The following is a 19,924-nucleotide window of genomic DNA, read 5'->3' on the forward strand; positions in this document are numbered from 1 at the left end:
GTGACAAAGAGGAGAGGAGAGGGCAAGGGAACAAGAAAGAGGTGCCATGCTTCATGACTGGCTGCCTCTGAATTGTTTCAGCTCCGAGGATCCCATTCAAGTCTATTTCACGGGCTCTGCTGGAATCTTTCCATTGACCTTGGTAGGCCCTGGGTTACTGCTGTTCTAAACACCAGTGTCTTCGCAGCAGTGAACGGCTTAGAGGGCAATCTTGAAAAAATCTCTCTGGGTCTAATTAAAAGTCTGGTCATTGAAAGTGATGCTGTAACTTGTAAACAGTAAATGCAGAAGGGCCTTATTTAAAGTTGCTGGTGATAAGATTTTACAACAGGTGAATCTATCAGGAAATCACACCGCTTCCCCCCACCCACACCTGTTTCCATCCAGAGAGATTACGAAGAGGAGAATCTCTCCTGACTTCGGTCTTAGAGAAAAACTGACTGTGACCCTAAATTAACACCGAGGAGCATTCTTTATTTCTCAAAATGCCATGCAAAGAAATTGCATTTCCTGAAGGAAATAATTTGTTCTCTCTAGCAGAGGACAGTTTCATTTAGGGAATACTATAGTCAATCATTATTCCATCCACGCTGGCATGCCAGCTCTTGCTCTGCTAGATTCTAGTGTACTAGAACAAGGCATTGTTCCCTCTCCTTATCCAAATCAGGCCTCTGTCCTCTCTAGTCCAGCCGTCTGCTATACAGGTTTAAATCACTGATTCATCTAGCTTGTTATCCCATTGCCTGCACCCCAGAAAGGACCACGGGACCATCTAGTATCTCATTTCCCTGTCATATAGGGTCAGACCATAGCTCACTCTCAGCAAATATCCTAACTTCAGCCACAGCCACAACGCACCTGTTCAATCATCTAATTACATCACTTTCATTCCTTTGCTCTCTGCTGCCACTGGGTGGCCATTTCATCCCTATCGTGTATTATTTATTGCTCATTATTTATATTACCAGAGCACGTAGGCCCCCTAGTCCATAGTTCTAGTCAAGGACCAAAACCCCATTTTGCTAAGAGCTGTAGAAACACAGAAGAAAAAGAAAGCCTTAGATTGTAAGCTTTTTGGGCCAGGGACTACGTCTACACTATAGCAGTATGTCGACCTATGCTGCGCAACTCCAACTACGTAAATAATGTAGCTGGAGTCGACGTACCTTAGGTCGAGTTACCGCGGGGTCTACACCACTGGGGGTTGACGTGAGAAAATCTCCTGTTGACTTATCTTACTCTTCTCATTGGGGAAATAGGGTGACCAGAGACAGCAAGTGTGAAAAATCGGGACGGGGGGTAACAGGAGCCTATATAAGAAAAAGCCCCAAATATCGGGACTGTCCCTACAAAATCGGAACATTTGGTCACCCTAGGGGTAAAATACAGGGGTCAACTGTACAGCCATCTGCAGTCGATCTGGCTGTTCTTTACTAGACCCACTAAATCGACCACCGGTGGATCAATCTCAGAGCGTTGATCCCCACTGTAGTGTAGACCTGCCCCAGGTATGAGACAAGAGACAACAGATGGGCACACACAAGCCGATGGGTGAGTACAAGGCAACAGTGAAACAGCATTGGTCAGTATGATAGTGTGTGATCTCAGCACACCACAACATGGGAGAAAGCACAAAGGTGCTTGTTTGAAAATTTAACCAGGGGACGAGGGAGGCTGGAATCATGGGCCAATCAAAGATGGGAGTTGACATTTTGATAGCAAATGAGATGATAGGTATATACCTTGGGGTATGCGAGGAAAGGCCTTGAAAATAAAGACCAGCTGCTTCTGTTTGATGTGATAGGAGCCAAGAGAGGGATGCAAAGAGAAGGTGACATGGTCAGACTGACAGACTAGGGAATGAGTTTGACAGCAGTATTCTGAATGGAGATAAATGGGGCAAGATTGCATTTGTCAGGCCAGAGAGGATATCGCCATAACAGAGACACAAGACAATAGGAGACATTTGTGGATGGCCAGGAAAGACCATATCTTAGACATGCTTTGCAGAAAGAATTGGCAAGATTTAGCCATAGCCTGGATGTGAGGACTTACAGAGAGGATCAAGTTGAAAATGATGCCCAAGTTACAGGCCAGATAGTGTTGTTCACAGTGATTGAGAAAGAAGGTGTGGGTAGGACTTGGGGATAGATCCGGAGCTCTGTTTTAACCATGTTGAGCTTGAACTGAGAGCTAGAGATTCATGAGGAAATGTCAGAGAGACAGGCCTGGAGTAGAGAGGTAGATCTATGTGTCATCAGCACAAAGATGGTAGTTAAGTTTGTATTCGCAGATGAGATGACCCAGAGATAAGGTATAGAGGGAGAAGAGAAGGAGACCAAGGGCAGAGGTCTGTGGGACAGAAAGCTGGAGGGCAGATGAGAATACTCCAAAGGCCATGCTGAAGGAGCAATTAGAGAGAACCAGGAGGGAACAGAGTCACAGAACCCAAGAGAGGATAAAATTTTTAAGAAGAGTGTCAGAGGTAGCTAATTCCTCAAGGGGGATGAGGATGCAATGCTGGATCTCTGCTTTGGCAAGTAAAAAGTCATTTGGGACTTTCATGAGCACAATTTTAGTGGCATGCAAGGGCCAGATGTCAGACTGGAGAGGGTCTAGAGGGAACTGGAGAAGAGAAACACCAAACAGGGGCTGTAAACAGCACATTTGATGAGCTTAGAGATGAATGGGAGTAGGGAGGTGGGGCAGCAGTTGCAGAGGCAAGTTGGTTTAAGGGGTCTATTCAGATTTCACTTTCCCATAATAGTAATAATAAATAATAATAACAATATAAACTATGTAGATTTAGGGATGGGAAGAAACTGCAAATATGTAATATACATATACAAAGTATTAAAATACCTGAAGAGTGGTATGATATATAGATAATGTAATCTGCAGACAGCATAATTTCCCCTCCTTCCACTCTAATCCACCATACCTTAAACTGGTGGATTCCTTTCTATGGCTCTTGCCAGAAGTTCAAGGACTAGAATAATCAACAGGAAAATGGGGCAAACTTGCGTTGTACTTCTTAAGTTAGATTCACTTGAGTGAGAAGAACTGAGGCCATCGCTACCTGTGGCGTATGGTACAGAGCTTGGATTTATTATTAAAACAGTAGTTCATTCAAAGCTATTGAATGCTTTACAACCACTAAGGGGAAAAGCCTTGCTTATGTGCAATTTGCTTCTTGTCAAAAATTGCTAGGAAAAGCCTTGCTTATGTGCAATTTTCTTCTTGTCAAAAATTGCTAGTAAAGAATCTAATAGACGTTCCGGTGGTGTTGGCCTCAAAGATTTTTTGTTTCATACACCGTTTGTTGTTGAAGAATTATTGTACCTATATATTTTGTAGTCTGTCTGCAAGTGTGTTGGCTAGTCTCACAATCATACTGTAGAAATAAAATCAACTTTGATTTGCCAGTATCAGGAGGGTCTTTTTTGCCTTTTCAGAGCAAGGGACAACAGATCAAGAACAGACACTAGCAACCCATCTTTCAACAAAGTCAAAACTGACTGCATGAATGAAGCTAATAAATCTATATTTAATTTGAACAGCTCACAATTGAACTCATTGGTTCTCAAAGGTTATTGGAAGGGTCAATTCTTTAGTCACTGGCTTTATTTAGTCTGAAGTTAATGGAGCCTCCAGCTCAATTTTACTTTTTCCACTTCAATTCCTTAAAGGGCTATTTTCAACACTGTCACAAACTTTTTCTGGACAGCGCATTGAATTGTTTCGATCCTGCTCCCTAAACTAGTGTTTCACAATAGCTATAAAATGTTCATTTATTATTTTGAGATCTGTCGCTACACAACAGTTTCTTGTTTTGTTGCTGCAGTCACCGACTGGGCTCCCTGCTTTCACACCGGAGGCCCAAGCTTGCACTTGGAGCACTTGGCAAAGCACCTTTGAACATCTGAATTCGACTCCTTGATGTGCCAATAGGACTCTGATTTAGCCCCCATTTCACAGTATAGCATATTTTGGCTAAAGAACAGATCTCTCTCTTTTGGTAAAATGAGATTGGTTAGTTTACATTTGGATTTCATTAATGTAGGTCTCCAAGCATTTCAGGTCAGACCCTCAGCTGGTGTAATTTGCCATATGTGGCCTGCTCTTTTTTGGATTTTTAAGTCCATTTTTGGTGAGTAAAAATAAATAATCCCACCTCTTAAGCAAGACAGTCCTATAATAAAATGGACAGGATTTTGAGCAACTCTTTTATATCCATTCATATCTTGTCCTCTGCTTATACACTCACCAAGGGTGAAATTCACCATCTATATAAGGCCAGGACAAAAATCTAAGCACCATGTAAACTGTATTTTGAGCCTTCAAAACAGGGTCAAAGTGGGATTTAAGTGTTGTCCACACCTGTGCTGAACTTCTGCCTGGAGAATGAGGGACAATGGTCTACTGGAAGAATATCTCAAATCAATATGGGAAAAAAAGAATGGAACGTATCTTTGGAATATGATGCAGAAGTCTAAACCAATGCATTTTCACAGATGGTATCCCAGAAAATCAGGAATACATCTGAGACAGAAGAAAAATGAAGATCAGCAATGCACAACTGAAAGAAAGCACCAGTATTTGAAATCTCAGCTAAATGGCAATTGGATAAATGCAGTATGAGATCACTTGGTTTTAAGACTGTGGGTGTGGAACCTTATCCAGTATTAGAGAGATTAAATCTTAATAAGAACTAAGACCAATGAAATGTATATTGAAGGTCTAGCGTTACCTACATTAAAACAATAAACTAGAAGAAACCAATATTGTCTTTGCCATTGTTAGCAATAAGGATATGGATCTCTTTTGTGTAATCCCTGAAATAACCCCGTGACTAGTCCACCCATCTGCATAGAGAGACAGGTTCGGCAGGAAGTAAACCAGCAGGGATGAAATTCCCCCCTAGGCAGAGGGTCAGCACCAAGCCTATGCACTACTTAAGTCCTCAAAACACGGTTTACATGGAATTTGGGTGTCACATAGACCTTTGCTGACCCTCTGCATGGGGCGGGTGGGGATTTCACACAGAGAGCAACAAGCTATGGAATTCAGGGCAAAGATAGGGGAATAGTAAGTCCATATCCCACTGTCCAGTGAAGGACAGAGGTTATGTATATAAAATCAGAATCAGACTGTGTGTTGGCACGATCATAGAAACGTCAGGCTGGAAGGGACCTTGATTGATTATCTAAACCAGGCCCCTGCGCTGAGGCAGCACCAAGTATACCTGCTAGACCAGTGCAAAGTCTGATACAACTTAAAGGAAAGGTAAGTAGCTATTGGATTAGTTCTGGAGACAAAATGCCCACACTTTATTTCTTCCCAGGTCTGTATAGCTTCATTGGGTTCTCCTCCCAGTTTGGTAGAGTAGCCAGTTCCAAGGAGACGTCTTCCTTGATAGGCCAGCCCCAGGCCAGAAAGAAAGGAGCCAGATTCTTGTTCACCTGCCGAGAGAACTTCTCAGCCCACAGGTTCATCTTGGAGGGGTTGTCCTTGGGGATGTTGGACATTTTCTGGTAGTCAGAGAAGAGGAGGATGAAGGGTTCCCAGCCAAAGCCCTCCTGCAGCTGAGGGGCAAGGAGAAGGAGTGTTAAAAACACAATCTCGGTCCCCAAGTATATGAGACACTGTGTTTGATCCCACCTCAGGCAAAGCCTCATGATGCAATCTGCAATAGTAATGACCACCTCATGAATATGGAGACGGAACCCTTCACTGATCTAAATTTAACCTTTGTGCCTCTCACTTCACAGACATTCATTGTTCCTCAGTGGTAGACAGTCTCATTTTAAAATGTTACCTGAAGATACGTTAGACAGGGGGAAAACCTATGAGAGTAATAAATCCTCATGGTTCAGGGCATACGACAACATGCCTAAGGACAGGAAGAAACATCTCCCATAGGCACACGATTATGTAATAGCCCAGAGACACAAGCTGCATTGCTAGCAGCAGCAACCTGGCTTCTTAGCCCCAGGAACTGCCCTGTAGCCCTCTGCTGACAGCTGCTAATATATGCAGCGGAGGGTGATTTGCACAGAGGGAAGGAGAGGACTGTCGGGAGAGGAAGGTGGTACAAAGGCTGGGCGGAGGGGGTGGGGGGAGGAACAGGAGATTGTAGGTGGGGCATACTTTGGCCTGGAATGGGAATTCAGGGGGTTGTTTTCAAAAATAAAAATAACTGAGGAATTAGTTCAAAGCAAAGTGGGGCTGGGCGTGGGCTGGGGATTAGGGTTAATGAGCAAAGTTAGGTTAAATTAAAGGTGACACTGGGGATCATACAGAAAGTGTGTCATATCCTCTTCTCTTCGGTCCATGTGGGATCTATTTAGATTGTAAGGTCTTTGGGGCCCAGACTGGTCTTATCATATATATGTAAGGCAACTCCAGGGCACTATACAAATAATACTAAATGATGGGGGAGGGGTTTAGGGTTTAGCATCTGGTGAGGCCACTGTCAGAGAAAGGACACGCAACTGGTTGGCCCTCAACTCTGATCAGTAAGGCAGTTTCCGGATGGGGAATGCTATGCATAGGCCCTGGCTCCTTCACCTCAGCAGAGAGGCAAGGAGATCCTCAGGGGCTCCGCTGACTAATGGCAGGAACAATACTGGCTTGTTTTCACTGCCCAGCTGTGGAGGGCCTGCCAGCACTGCTCCCCCTCAGTCCAACCAATGGCCCCTCAAAGGATGGTGGGGGAGACGGGGAAAGCAGTTGTACTACAGCTCCCCGACTCTTATCTACAGTACTCACCTGGCCCCCACTACCCTAGTAACTGAGCACTTCAGTTGTTATGTCTGTATTCTCCTCACTGCACCCCTGTGAGGGAGGGCGGAGTTGTTATCCCTGTTTCACAGATGGCACAGAGAAACTAGGACCCAGATCGTCAAAGGCATTTAGGTGGTAACCGCCTATTGAGTTTAACGTACAAAGAACCAGAGCAACAGCTCCTGTTTTCCTACCCAGGAGGGAGATGGACTTTGCACCAAGGCAAAGGAGCCGATGCTGTCTGCCAAAGTCCTGCAGCAGAGAGAGGGCCTGGAGAAACACTGTGGCAGACTGAGCCATCCATGTGCCTGCTTTATAGACCTAGGACAAGTCCAGCTCCTGAGCAGATGTTTATGTGGGTTGCAGACTCCAGCCTGAGGATGTTTATCTGCCAAAGAGATCACTGACCACAATGAAAACACGCCAATCTCCAACCCCGCCTCTCCCATAATTACCTGCAAGTACGTCTCCAGCGCAGTCCACACGCTCCAGTCCTTCAGCTGAGCCCCTTTCTCCAGATAACCTGTGATCCTCTGCTTCCGACACTGTGGCTGGAGAGCCTGGTGGGCCCTGTCCCTGGGGATCCCCAGCACCTTCTCATGCACATAGACAGACCACAGGTTGCAGGTGGCCTCAGTAGTGTGAGGGGGGAATTCCCAGCCTGCCCGCTGCTGGTTGTGTCCCAGCTCATGGATGGGGCCCCATAGGCCAGTGGCTCGCATGTGTTCCACATTCACCATCTCCTTCACCGAATCCAGGTGGCCCATGATGGGGTAGCCAGCGTGCATCCAGCCTAGAGGGAAGACATGGGGAGTGCTCACCCCAACACCAAACTCTCAGACATGCTTATGGTACACTTGATCACTATGGATGCTGTTTTATTAAAATATGATTAAGCAAGTCCCACCCATTTCCATGGGGCCTTTCATCTAGCTGAGGAATAAGGCCCACGGTACCATAGTTACCTGAGCACCTCACCATCGCTAATGTGTTTATCTGTACCACTCCCTTGTGAGGCAAGGCTGAGCTGTTATACCCGTTGTACAGATGGGAACCAAGGCACAGAGGGGTTGAGGGCATGTCTGCACTGCAATCACGGCATGCCGCTGCAACTCGTGTAAGTGGCCCCGAGATAGCTGTCATCTACCTAGCACAGGTACTGGCGCTGTGGGGCTGCACCACCCTGGGCTTCAGTGCAGGCTGCACAAGCCAGCCCTTGGGCCTGGATTATTACTCACACAGGTAATCCATGCTAATGTCTGTGCTGCTGCAGCTACACTGCTCCAGTACCTGAGCTAAGTAGATGAACGATAGCTCGGGTATGTCTGCATGAGCTGCAATCACACCCTGGGGATGCAGTCTCAGTGACTTGCCTAAAGTCACACAGGAAGGCTGTGGCACAGCAGGAAGACCCATGTTCAGCTCCCGAGTGCCCTGGAAAATGCATCTTCCTGAAGCATCCCGAAGCACTTCACAAACCACATACACTATGTATGTCTGCATTTCAGGGATCACTTCACCTTTCACACGGTGTCACCTCCTGGGAGGAGCACAGGAGCTGTTCAACAGCCCCCAGCAACATTTTGCAAGAGCTCAAGACCGGAAAAAGAGACAAAACATTAGTCCATTAGAAACACCTGAGGAATTTTAAGTCCACAGAGTGTGATCACTGTAACTGGTAGCTGCCCAAGGTAACACAAGTTAAAACTAAGGTTTGCAACAAAATATTTCCATGTGACTTAACCAGGGGGTCAGGAGTTCAGCATTTGAGCACAGACCTTATGCTGACTCTCTGCACAGTAAGGAATTTCACCCAAAGTGCTGCTCTGAAAAGTGACACAGTAAAAACAGCCTCCTGAGGCTCCATATTTCACATCTAAGTGACTCTAGATCAGATGTGCTGTTTACAAGTAAAAACGTGCTCTGTTTTTTTCCCAGATGCCAATATTGCAACTCATCCTGGACTCAGAGTCAAGCTGGATTTCTTCCCTCTTTTCCATCATCACCAGCAATAAAGGTTCTACAGTTTAAATTCTTCCCTCAGTGACACCGCTGAACCTTATTTTCAGTAGGTTTGCACAAGTGTAACCACAAGGCCCTATCACTGAAATTTAAGCAACAATTCTATTGCTGAGACAGATGGAGGAACAGAATCCAGATTACTCTCTCCAGGCTGTACTGTAATAAAAGCTATGTAGTTGAGCATTCATGTCAGCAGCTCTGAGTCGGGCCAGGACCAGGGAGCAGAACTGCCAAGTAAGAAGGGTTCGTTTTTATACAGTCACTTGTCAGAGTAGAGCTCCACTTTCATGCATCTGTGTAGTTTACAGAACTCTGCCTCAGCAGATCCAGGTTAAAGGACTACAGACCCACAAGTATCAGCCCTGCGTTGCATCAGAGAAAATGAAGACTTTCTGGATAGGAGTCAGCATTTGGTAATACAGGCACAGCATGCTGAAGAATCAGAGAGGGCAGTGCAGAACAGGGAAGAAAACTGGCAACATGTGACCTCCAGAAGAAGAGAGGGGAGAACTCATGTACCCCCTGTGCAGATATAGGTAAGAAACCGTTTCAAGGCTCTCTGCACAGGTACTGTTACGGAGAATGGTTTGGAAGAGTTGTCTGAGGGAAGGGATCAGAAGGAGACCCCATTGACCGGAAGGCATGGGATGCATTGTCCTAGAGATGGAAGTTCCATGACCACCACTCCCAAGAGGAGGAGACGGGGGTGGTGGTTGGAGACTCCCTCCTAAGGGGGACAGAGTCATCCATCTGCTCTCCACACCGGGAAACTCAAGAAGAGTGCTGCTTGAATGGAGCTAGAATTCAGGTTGTGATGGAGTGTCTGCCGAGACTGATGCAGCCTCAGACTGCTACCCCTTCCTACTTCTCCATGTAGGCACCAATGATACTGCCAAGAATGACCTTTAGCGGGTCACTGCAGACTATGTGGCTCTAGGAAGAAGGATAAAGGAGTTGGAGGAGCAAGTCGTGTTCTCGTCCATCCTCCCTGTTGAAGCAAAAGGCCCAGGTAGGGACCATCGAACTGTGGAAATGAATGTGTGGCTGTGCAGGTGGTGTCGGAGAGGGGGCTTTGGATTCATCAACCATGGGATGTTGTTCCAGGAAGAAGGATTGCTAGGAAGAGATGGGATCCACCTAACGAAGAGAGGGAAGAGCATCTTCACAGGCAGGCTTGCTAACCTAGTGAGGAGGGCTTTAAACTAGGTTCGCTAGGGGACGGAGACCTAAGCCCTGAAGTAAGTGGGGAAATGGGATACCAGGAGGAAACACAAGGAGGGTGCAACAGGGGAGGCCTCCTGATTCATACTGAGAAAGTAGGGCAATCAGCTAGTTATCTTAGGTGCCTGTACATGAATGCAAGAAGCCTAGGAAACAAACAGAAAGAATTGGAAGTCCCGGCACAGTCAAGGAACTATGATGTGATTTGGAATAACAGAGACTTGGTGGGGTAACTCACATGACTGGAGCACTGTCATGGATGGGTATAAACTGTTCAGGAAGGACAGGCTGGGGAGAAAAGATGGAAGAGTTGCACTGTATGTAAGGCAGCACTACGATTGCTCAGAGCTCGAGTATGAAACTGGAGAAAAGCCTTTTGAAAGTCTTTGGGTTAAGTTTAGAGGCAAGATCAACAAGGGTGATGTTGTGGTGGGAGTCTGCTATAGACCACCAGACCAGGAGGATGAAGTAGATGATTCTTTCTATGCACAACTAACAGAAGTTTCCAGTTCCCAGGCCCTGGTTTTCATGTGGGACTTCAATCACCCTGACATCTGCTAGGAGAGCAATACAGCAGTGCACAGACAATCCAGGAAGTTTTTGGTGAGTGTTGAGGACAACTTCCTGGTGCAAGTGCTGGAGGAACCAAGTAGGGGCCGTGCTCCACTTGACCTGCTGCTCACGAATAGGGAAGAATTGGTTGGGGAAGCAGAAGCAGATGGCAACCTTGGCAGCAGTGACCACAAGTTCAAGATCCTGACAAAAGGAAGAAAGGAGAGCAGCAGAATACGGACCCTGGACTTCAGAAAAGCAGATTTTGACTCCCTCAGGGAACCGATGGGCAGGATCCCCTGGGAGGCTAATATGAGGGGGAAAGGAGTCCAGGAGGGCTGGTTATATTTTAAAGAAGCCTTATTGAGGTCGCAAGAACAAACCATCCCGAAGTGCAGAAATAATAGCAAATATGGCAGGCGACCACCTTGGTTTAACAGCGATATCTTCGGTGAACTTAAACTCAAAAAGGAAGCTTACAAGAAGTGGAAACTTGGACAGATGACTAGGGAGGAGTATAAAGATATTGCTCGAGCATGCAGGGGTGTAATCAGGAAGGCCAAAACACAACTGGAGTTGCAGATAGCAAGTAATGTGAAGGGTAACAAGAAGGGTTTTTACAGGTATGTTAGCAACAAGAAGGTGGTCAGGGAAAGTGTGGGGCCCTCAGGGAAAGGGGAAGGCAACCTAATGACAGATGATGTGGAAAAAGCTGAAGTACTCAATGCTTTTTTTGCCTTGGTCTTCACAGACAAGGTCAGCTCCCAGACTGCTGCACTGGGCAGTACAATATTGGGAGGAGGTGAGCAGCCCTCAGTGGTAAAAGAACAGGTTAAGAACTATTCAGAAAAGCTGGACATACACAAGTCCCTGGGTCCGGATTTAATGCATCCAAGGGTGCTAAGGGAGATGGCTGATGTCATTGCAGAGCCATTGGCCGTTATCTATGAAAACTCGTGGCAACTGGGGGAGATCCCAAATGATTGGAAAAAGGAAATATAGAGCCTATCTTTAAAAAAGGGAAGGAGAACCTGGGGAACTACAGACCGGTCAGCCTCACCTCAGTCCCTGGAAAAATCATGGAACAGGTTCTCAAGGAATCCATTTTGAAGCACTTGGAGGAGAAGAAGGTGATCAGGAACAGTCAACATGGATTCAACAAGGGCAAGTCATGCCTAACCAACCTAATTGCCTTCCATAATGAGATAACTTGCTCTGTGGATATGGGAAAAGCAGTGGACGTGTTATTCCTTGACTTTAGCAAAGCTTTTGATACGGTCTCCCACAGTATTCTTACCTGCATGTTAAAGAAGTATGGATTCGATGAATGGACTATAAGAAGGACAGAAAGTTGGCTAGATAGTTGGGCTCAACGGATAGTGATCAGTGGCTCGATGTCTAGTTGGCAGCCAGTATCAAGCAGAGTATCCCAGAGGTCAGTCCTGGGGCCAATTTTGTTCAACATCTTAATTAATTATCTGTATGATGGGATGGACTGCACCCTCAGCAAGTTCGCAGATGCCACCAAACAGGGGGGAGAGGTAGATATGCTGGAGGGTAGGGATAGGGTCCAGAGTGACCTAAACAAATTGGAGGATTGGGCTAAAACAAATCTGATGAGGTTCAACAAGGACAAGTGCAGAGTCCTTCACTTAGGACAGAAGAATCCCATGCACTGCTACAGGCTGGGGACCAACTGGCTAAGCAGCAGTTCTGCAGAAAAGGACCTGGGGATTACAGTGGATGAGAAGCTGGATAAGGGTCAGTGTGCCCTTGTTGCCAAGAAGACTAATGGCATATTGGGCTGCATTAGTAGGAGCATTGCCAGCAGATTGAGGGAAGTGATTCTTCCCCTCTATTCGGCACTGGTGAGGCCACATCTGGAGTACTGTGTCCAGTTTTGGACCCCCCACTACAGAAAGGATGTGGACTAATTGGAGAAAGTCCAGCGGAGGGCAATGAAAATTACTAGGGGACTGGGGCACATGACTTACAAGGAGAGGCTGAGGGAACTGGGCTTATTTAGTCTGAAGAAGAAAAGAGTGAGGAGGGGATTTGATAGCAGCCTTCAACTACCTGAAGGGGGGTTCCAAAGAGAATGGAGCTCGGCTGTTCTCAGTGGTGACAGATAACAGAACAAGGAGTAATGGTCTCAAGTTGCAGTGGGAGAGTTTGAGGTTGGATATTAGGGGGAAACTATTTCAGTAGGACAGTGGTGAAGCACTGGAATGGGTTACCTCGGGAGGTGGTGGAATCTCCATCCTTAGAGGTTTAAGGTCAGGCTTGACAAAGCCCTGGGTGGGATGATTTAGTTCAGGCTGGTCCTGCTTTGAGCAGGGGGTTGGACTAGATGACCTCCTGAGTTCCCCTCCAAACCTGAGATTCTATGATTCTATGGACACCCTTAAGGACACAAAGAAGCACCATGAAGGACTAGAAACATTCAGCTCTATGCGGGTCACATGTTTATTTGACTCATAGCATTTGTCTGGAGTTTCAGTTTAACAAAAAAGCCTTGAATGAATTAAAGTTGCTGCCTAAAGCCACTTCTTTTGGAAACCCTGCTAGAACCATGCAGCCATATACCCACCAGCTGAGATCTGGACGTCTGTAACAATCCTCTCTGGCCTTGGGAACTTCGCTGGTGCTGCTGCCAACTCAGCTATAGCCATCATGATCTGGTCCCAGAGGGTCAGAAGAGGCTCTGGGTTCTCTATATGGCGGATGCTGTCAGCAGACACAGTCAGGATAATGTTCTCAGTAGCTAGTTCGGCCCAGGGTGCAGGGTAGTGCCGGATGCTGGCCAGCCACTGGCATTTACAGGTCTCTCCTGTAGGGACATGGAAAACACATTAAATGTACCCCAGCCTCTCAGCTACACTCCCTGAGTGTTGGCTGCAAATGTGTGACTTCATCATGAATTGCTCTCAGGAATAATAGTATTTGGCATTTATAGAGCACTTCACATTTTTTAAATGCTGGATGGGCATTAATAAGTTAATCCTCACAGCATTCCTAGGAACTATCACTGTACCCCCAGTAGTATCCACCTGGGGAACTGAGATTAAGTGACTTGCCCATGGCTCACAGTAAGGCTGTGGCACAGCCAAGGACAGTACTCAAATCTCCAGCTTCTCAGCTCATTGCCTTAAGCACTAGATCTTTCCTCATTTCACTGCTGAGCATCCTGTCTAGTAATTATCTCCTATCTTTACATGAGTCCCCGCTCTATACAGCCAAACAGTTATGCTGTTTAAGCATGTTATGGGAAAATCAAGGCCACAGCTTGTGAAAAGTGGGTCCCAAACCCACGTCATTCCTCTCCTCCCAAAAAACAAAGTAAAACCAAATCAATATGAGGTGATTCACAGGGGACACCTGAGTCGCTGTCCACATTTCTCTAAGTGACTTCTCTTCCAGTGAGTGAGATCAGAAGGCGTCAAATACCAACACGCTGGTTTGTTTGGAATGATGGAGGAAAAAGAAATTTCATAAACCAATAAAGAGAAGACTGATGGGAAATGCAGCAAACACATCAAAGGGGCGGTTGTGGATTTCTGCAGTAGTGACAGGAAATGGCCACACAGGGGCAGCAGAGGAAAAGGGGGAGGAATAAGGAAAGGGCTGGTGGAAATCTTTCAAAAGGTCAGTAAAAAGTTGATAGTTTTCAGCAAAAAGATTATTTAAAAAAAAAAGACAGAAAACAGTCCCAATTTGTCATTTTTCTACCAATTCTGATTTTAACCATTTGGACTCTGGTTATATTTAATGCTGCACATTTTGGCTTGGGTGCCCCCGCGCGGCACATTGAAACAGGCTTAGGGGAGAGGCCCCAAGGGAAGAACACCTACCCAATCTGAAGTAGGGAGCCTGGACTGCCCCTTCCACAGTTATGGGCACTTTGCCCAGCTGGCTTCCCCCTGGCACGACGATGTAAATGAGGCCGCCCCAGAGGCAGGAGACTGACTGCTTCTGGCAGCTGACCTGGCACTTGCGTATCACCATGGGGGCCCGTTTCAGCTCCTTCGCAGCAGTCAGGTCATCAGAGTGACACCCGATCTGCACCTGGGGAACAGAAGGGCAGGAAGAGCAGGGTCAGGCCCTCCAGGCTCCAGATTGCAGCCCCACCCCCTCTGCCATAGGGCCTGTCTGAGGCAGAGCCCACATAGCTGCAGGGCACTGATTGCCATCCAGCCCTGCGGTGACCAAATTGCTGTCTGACTGCTGCTTGTGAAGCAAGAGTTAATGAAGCTCAGCGCAGCTCCTAAGAGGGAAGCTGTGCCCCTCACAAAGTCATCTACAGCCCTAGCACTAAGGCTCAGGTCCTCAAAGGTATTTAGGTGGCTTGACTGATTTCACTGGGAGTCTGGCACCTTTGAGGACCTAAGCTGGAACGCCTCCCTCATGAGAAGTCTCAGCATTGGGGCCACGGATTGACAGGCAGGGGTAGCTCTATGGTTTTTGCTACCCCAAGCACAGCAGTCAGGCGGTTTTCAGCGGCATGCCTGCGGGTGGCCCACTGGTCCTGCAGATTCGGTGGCATGCCTGCAGGAGGTCCTCCAGTGCAGCGTCATCAGCGTCCCTGCTGCCAAATTGCCGCCGAAGCCGCAGAACCGGCAGACCTCCCGCAGGCGCGCTGCCGAAAGCCGCCTGCCTGTTGCCTTCACAGCGACCAGCAGGCCGCCCCCCACAGCTTGCCGCCCCAGGCACGCACTTGATGTGCTGGTGCCTGAAGCCACCCCTGCTGACAGGGCCACAGTGACTGAACTCCCCGGTACCTTTAGAGGTGTCCCTTGAGAGCAAAGAGGAAGCAAACTGGAGAAAGTACAATGTGCGGGTGAGATGCTGACTTGGCTGTTGCCTCTGGCATCCCTGGTTAGGGAGAAATTCAGTCTCCAGGGCTCATTGCACCAGCATCAGCATCCTGTAAGGCAGGGGTCAGCAACCTTTCAGAAGTGCTGTGCCGAGTCTTCATTTATTCACTCTAATTTAAGGTTTTCCGTGCCAGTAATACATTTTAACATTTTTAGAAGGTCTCTTTCTATAAGTCTATAATATAGAACTAAACTATTGTTGTATGTAAAGTAAATAAGGTTTTTTAAATGTTTAAAAAGCTTCATTTAAAATTAAATTAAAATGCAGAGCCCCCCGGATCGATGGCCAGGCCTGGGCAGTGTGAGTGCCACTGAAAATCAGCTCGCGTGCCGCCTTTGGCACACGTGCCATAGGTTGCCTACCCCTGTTGTAAGGTAACACACGGATGTCTGCAGTTTACTGTGGTAGGACCTTGTTCAGTAATGTCAGCAGCTGCCTGGTCTCCTTCCCACCTTTCCCTGCTTCCCTGCACAGCTACAATTAAGCAGAAATAGCGTGGAGAGCACCAACAAAGCAAAATGGGGAGGCATGTAACAGTCAAGAGAGGGCAGAGGAAATTGTGAGGAATTTTTAAAAATGTAATGGCATGAAACAGCCACAAGGTGGCAGGAAAACATAAGGAATGAAAAAGCAGCCATCCTAGCTATAATACAGACTGATTCTTGAGAACTGTTGCAACTCATCTCTCTGATATGGGTACCTCGCAAATGTATCAGTGTATAAAGGCCAGCAGAAATCACCTGCAGACCAGCACTGGTCGCCATGCAAGGAAATGTTATCATTGCCGTATTCCCATCAGGTAGGTAAAGTCCTGTACTCATCCATGCTGTCCCACCTGCAGGAAATCACAGAAGAGAGGTCTGAATACAGAGCCCTTAGGCTCAGGTCTTCAAAGGCATGCAGGCACCTAATTCCCAGTGAAAATAATGGGAGTTAGGCATCTAAATACCTCGAGGACCTAGGCCTTACTCAGCACTCCTGGCCCCTGCCCATTTCCATGCTTAAAGTAATGCAGTTTTGAGTTGCCAGAGTAAGAAGAAAGAATCTGATTTTTTTCTTGCTCAGAACTCTCAGAATTGGCCTGAGTTTACCAAACCTGTTGACAACATGCTGCTTGGCTGAAAGCATGAGAAGTTTTAGCATAAGGGGCTTTTTTCCCCTAGCCCTAACTAACACATGGGTACCCTGACATTTCACTATAGTGGGACTTGTTTCTAGACGGCCACCCTAGGGAGTTGCAAACATCAGCTGCCCAGCAGAGACTTTAAAACTGTAATAAGCAGCTGAGTTCAGAGCTCTTTATACTGCCCAAGCAGAAACCCTCCCTTAACTTGGAGTTAAGGTTAAACAAGTGTATTGCAGCACAACTACTAAGGGCCAGATTGCCTCCTCCATTGAAGGTCATTGGACTACTTGTGCGAGTAAGTATGCAACAGTGTGAATAAAGATTCCACTTCCAGCCTGAAAGAAAAGTCTATGCAATCACCAACTAAGCCACCATTCACACCCACAGCCAGGGCCGGCTCCAGGCCCCAGCGGGCCAAGCGCGTGCTTGTGGCAGCATGCCGCAGGGGGCGCTCTGCTGGTTGCCGGAAGGGTGGCAGGCGGCTCCGGTGGACCTCCTGCAGGCTTCCCTGCGGAGGACCCGCTGGTCCCGCGGCTCCGGTGGAGCATCTGCAGGCACGCCTGCAGGAGGTCCACCGGAGCCGCGGGACCTGCGAGCGGCAGAGCGCCTCCCGCAGAGTGCCGCTGTGCTTGGGGCGACGAAATTGCTAGAGCTGGCCCTGCCCACAGCAAGCACAACTCACACCCTTTACATCATATACTCACAGACTGCAACTCCACAACACTGTCACTTCTAACACGGAATCGCTCCCAGCGCACACATGTAGTGCCCCACAATCACACGCAAATGTACAAGCTTGACACCAACCCATCTGTTTGGTGGAAATAGCCAGTGTGTTAACGGCACATGGGGAAGTATGAGTTTTGGTGTTAAAGTGAAATCTCAGCAGAGGGGTGTGTGTGTGTGTGAGAGAGAGACACACACACACACACACACGTTTTCCATGTGATTCTACATGGGAAAGGTGAAAAGACCGCTCCTCTCACCTGTATTTGTGCCATCAATTTCCAGGGTGATAAGAGAGCTGGATGGGAGTGTGCAGACCCCATCGGTGGGTTTCTGCACCAGGACAGCACAGTCCGTCATGGTCTGGGACAGCTGTGTTGCCAGGCACAGCAGGGCTGCCTCCTTGGAGTTGCTCTTGATCGGGTTCTTCTTGCTGACCTGCGGGATCCCACCTCTGTGCAGCACTTTGAGCAGGATACGGTGGAGTGAGGAGTATGCGGGGCAGTCTTCAGCTGGGATCCTCAGGAAGGCAGAACAGTCCTGCCCTAGCCTATGCAGCCAGTCTGCCAGGGGGGCTCTGAGTGCCTCCTCCTTGTCCCCCACGTGCCTCTGGAAGAGGGAGAGTGCTTGACGGAAGTGGTAGTGATGGGGAAGCTCCCCTGGTAGCAGTGCTGGGTATTTATCAGCCTTGAGGTTCATGCCCAGGATGCTGATCCCAAAGCGGTTGAGGATTTTGTTGCCAGGGTATCCGGCAACGGCAGCTTGGCCTTGATTTTGGGAGGACCAGTACCAGGCCTGCCCCCCAATCAGCAACCCTCCCCCCTCCGCCACAAAGGCCTGGATCTTCTCTGCCTCTTGGTCGCTGTGAGAAGGGCAGCAGTAGACGCTCATGTTGCTCGTCAGCGCTGATACCTGGTACTTCCAGTCCTCCTGGGACAGCAGGGAACACAGCCCCTTGAGGTGGGCAGCAACCCCAACCAGTCCCTGCCTCCCAGCATCCAACCAGTTTATAGCATTGAGCAGGAACCCTGCCAGCTTTGGGGCACACAGCTGGCCCTCATGAGACGCCACCACCACCCGGCCCCGGCCATAGCGCGCTGCAGCAAGGAAGCAGCGGTGGGAGCTGTCCAGGCCGAGGGGGAAGGCCAGCACCCCATGCACCAGCAGTTGGGAGGGCACCCCGCCGGTCACTATATCCAGTTCCGACACACCCTTGAGGAGAAGCTCTGCATCCTGGCTGAGATTAGCCCCATGCCTGCAAAATCAAGAGGCATCCCTGTTTAGGCCCAATCCCAACACCCTTTATACAATCACAGAATCATGAGGGATGCTAGGGGCACACAACTGGCCATCCCTAGCCCATCTCCTCCCCTGCCCACACTCTTTGGTGCTGCCCCTCACAATTTTATAGTGAGTCTGGTGCCACGAGGAGTTTTTCTGAACTGCAGTCTCAGCCTTCGTTTTTAAAGAGACCGTTTGTAGCCTCAGAGTTGAGCTTGAAAACATGTCCCAGGTGTGAGCTAGACTGAGGCACCGAACCCAGGAGACCAAAGAAAAAGAACCCAACTTTTACTGTGTGTTTTGGGTTGTTTTAACTCTCCTGATTTCTAAGCCAAACTCTACTGGCCTGACTCATGATTTTTGAACCTCTGGGGCTGGCAAAACCATGAGGCCTAGCATGCCTAAGCCACCTCAGAAATGCATCCTCTAGTCAAGACTGAAAGATGTGCCAGTGCCTTTTCCTTAACTATCCAACTGCTACTGCTCAGAAGAGAGGACTGCCTCTGTCCACACATACACATCAGCGACTCAAGCTGAAACAAGTCTCTGATCTCTGTAAAGCATAGCCACCCTTTTCCTAGCCATTAACCTCCGCTTCCCAGTGCTCCTATTTCACTTCATTCACACTTATCATTTTACCCTCTGCTGCCCCTGCATGGCTCTTGCAGTTAAAGCCGTGTCGAGTGCTGTGGTTTTATTTCCCCCTGACTTTGCTATATAATTTTACCAAACTTAATTTTCCCTTTGTCACTTGTGATGAATCTGCTGCTATTTGGAACCTCTGAATTTTCCACTCAAACAAAATAAACAATGGCTTGACAGAGTGTGAGAATAAATAACATTCATGTGTCCAAAGGGCAGGAATTAAAAACTCTGGCCTCCTCATTTGATTTCTTCTCTCAGCTTCTTTGCCACACATGACACCAATCCCTTAAAGCTCAGTTTTATTTACTATGGGTGACATTTACAACTATGCTGGGGGTCAGAACACAGTGAATGCACCATTTAAGCCCCACTTAAACTCTCAAAATAGGGTGAATTCCACCCTAACTAAAAACTCCCAAAGGAAGATAATCTCCATACAATTTTCCTGAGAGGAAAGCCTCCCCCACAACCTTGTTGCCAATGCCCTGCAGGTGAAAACATGACAATCAATCAGCAACTTGCAATAAGTAACTTAATTACATTAATTTGTAGTTGTGTCCCGAGCACCTTTCTGCATCCTACGGCAAAGATTCTCTTTACCTTTGTAAGACAAACCCAGCATCTAGAGAGCAACAAAACCAGTCATCCAGCTGGAAGAGAGAAATGGAGTTTCATAACATAGTGCTAGGG

At 47.7% G+C, this 19,924-nt stretch overlaps 1 protein-coding gene across 2 annotated transcripts in view; it reads right to left on the reverse strand.

The window, feature by feature from the left end:
* Positions 1 to 1,303: 1,303 nt before the first annotated feature.
* The window catches only part of LOC115637225 (TRPM8 channel-associated factor 2-like), a 32,218-nt gene continuing 13,597 nt past the window's right edge, over positions 1,304 to 19,924 (reverse strand). The window contains exons 3-8 of one of the 2 annotated variants that reach the window (XM_030538266.1): positions 17,569 to 18,563; positions 16,197 to 16,291; positions 14,433 to 14,646; positions 13,172 to 13,411; positions 7,242 to 7,579; positions 1,304 to 5,585 (exon numbers count right to left, since the gene is read on the reverse strand). In XM_030538266.1, coding sequence (XP_030394126.1) covers positions 5,331 to 5,585; positions 7,242 to 7,579; positions 13,172 to 13,411; positions 14,433 to 14,646; positions 16,197 to 16,291; positions 17,569 to 18,563 — 2,137 coding nt within the window. In that variant the 3' untranslated portion in view covers positions 1,304 to 5,330. The remainder of the gene's footprint in view (positions 5,586 to 7,241; positions 7,580 to 13,171; positions 13,412 to 14,432; positions 14,647 to 16,196; positions 16,292 to 17,568; positions 18,564 to 19,924) is intronic. The other variant, XM_030538275.1, reaches the window with a different exon arrangement.

The sequence above is a fragment of the Gopherus evgoodei genome, chromosome 1, assembly GCF_007399415.2.
Source record: "Gopherus evgoodei ecotype Sinaloan lineage chromosome 1, rGopEvg1_v1.p, whole genome shotgun sequence".
In the NCBI taxonomy this organism is placed as follows: domain Eukaryota; kingdom Metazoa; phylum Chordata; order Testudines; family Testudinidae; genus Gopherus; species Gopherus evgoodei.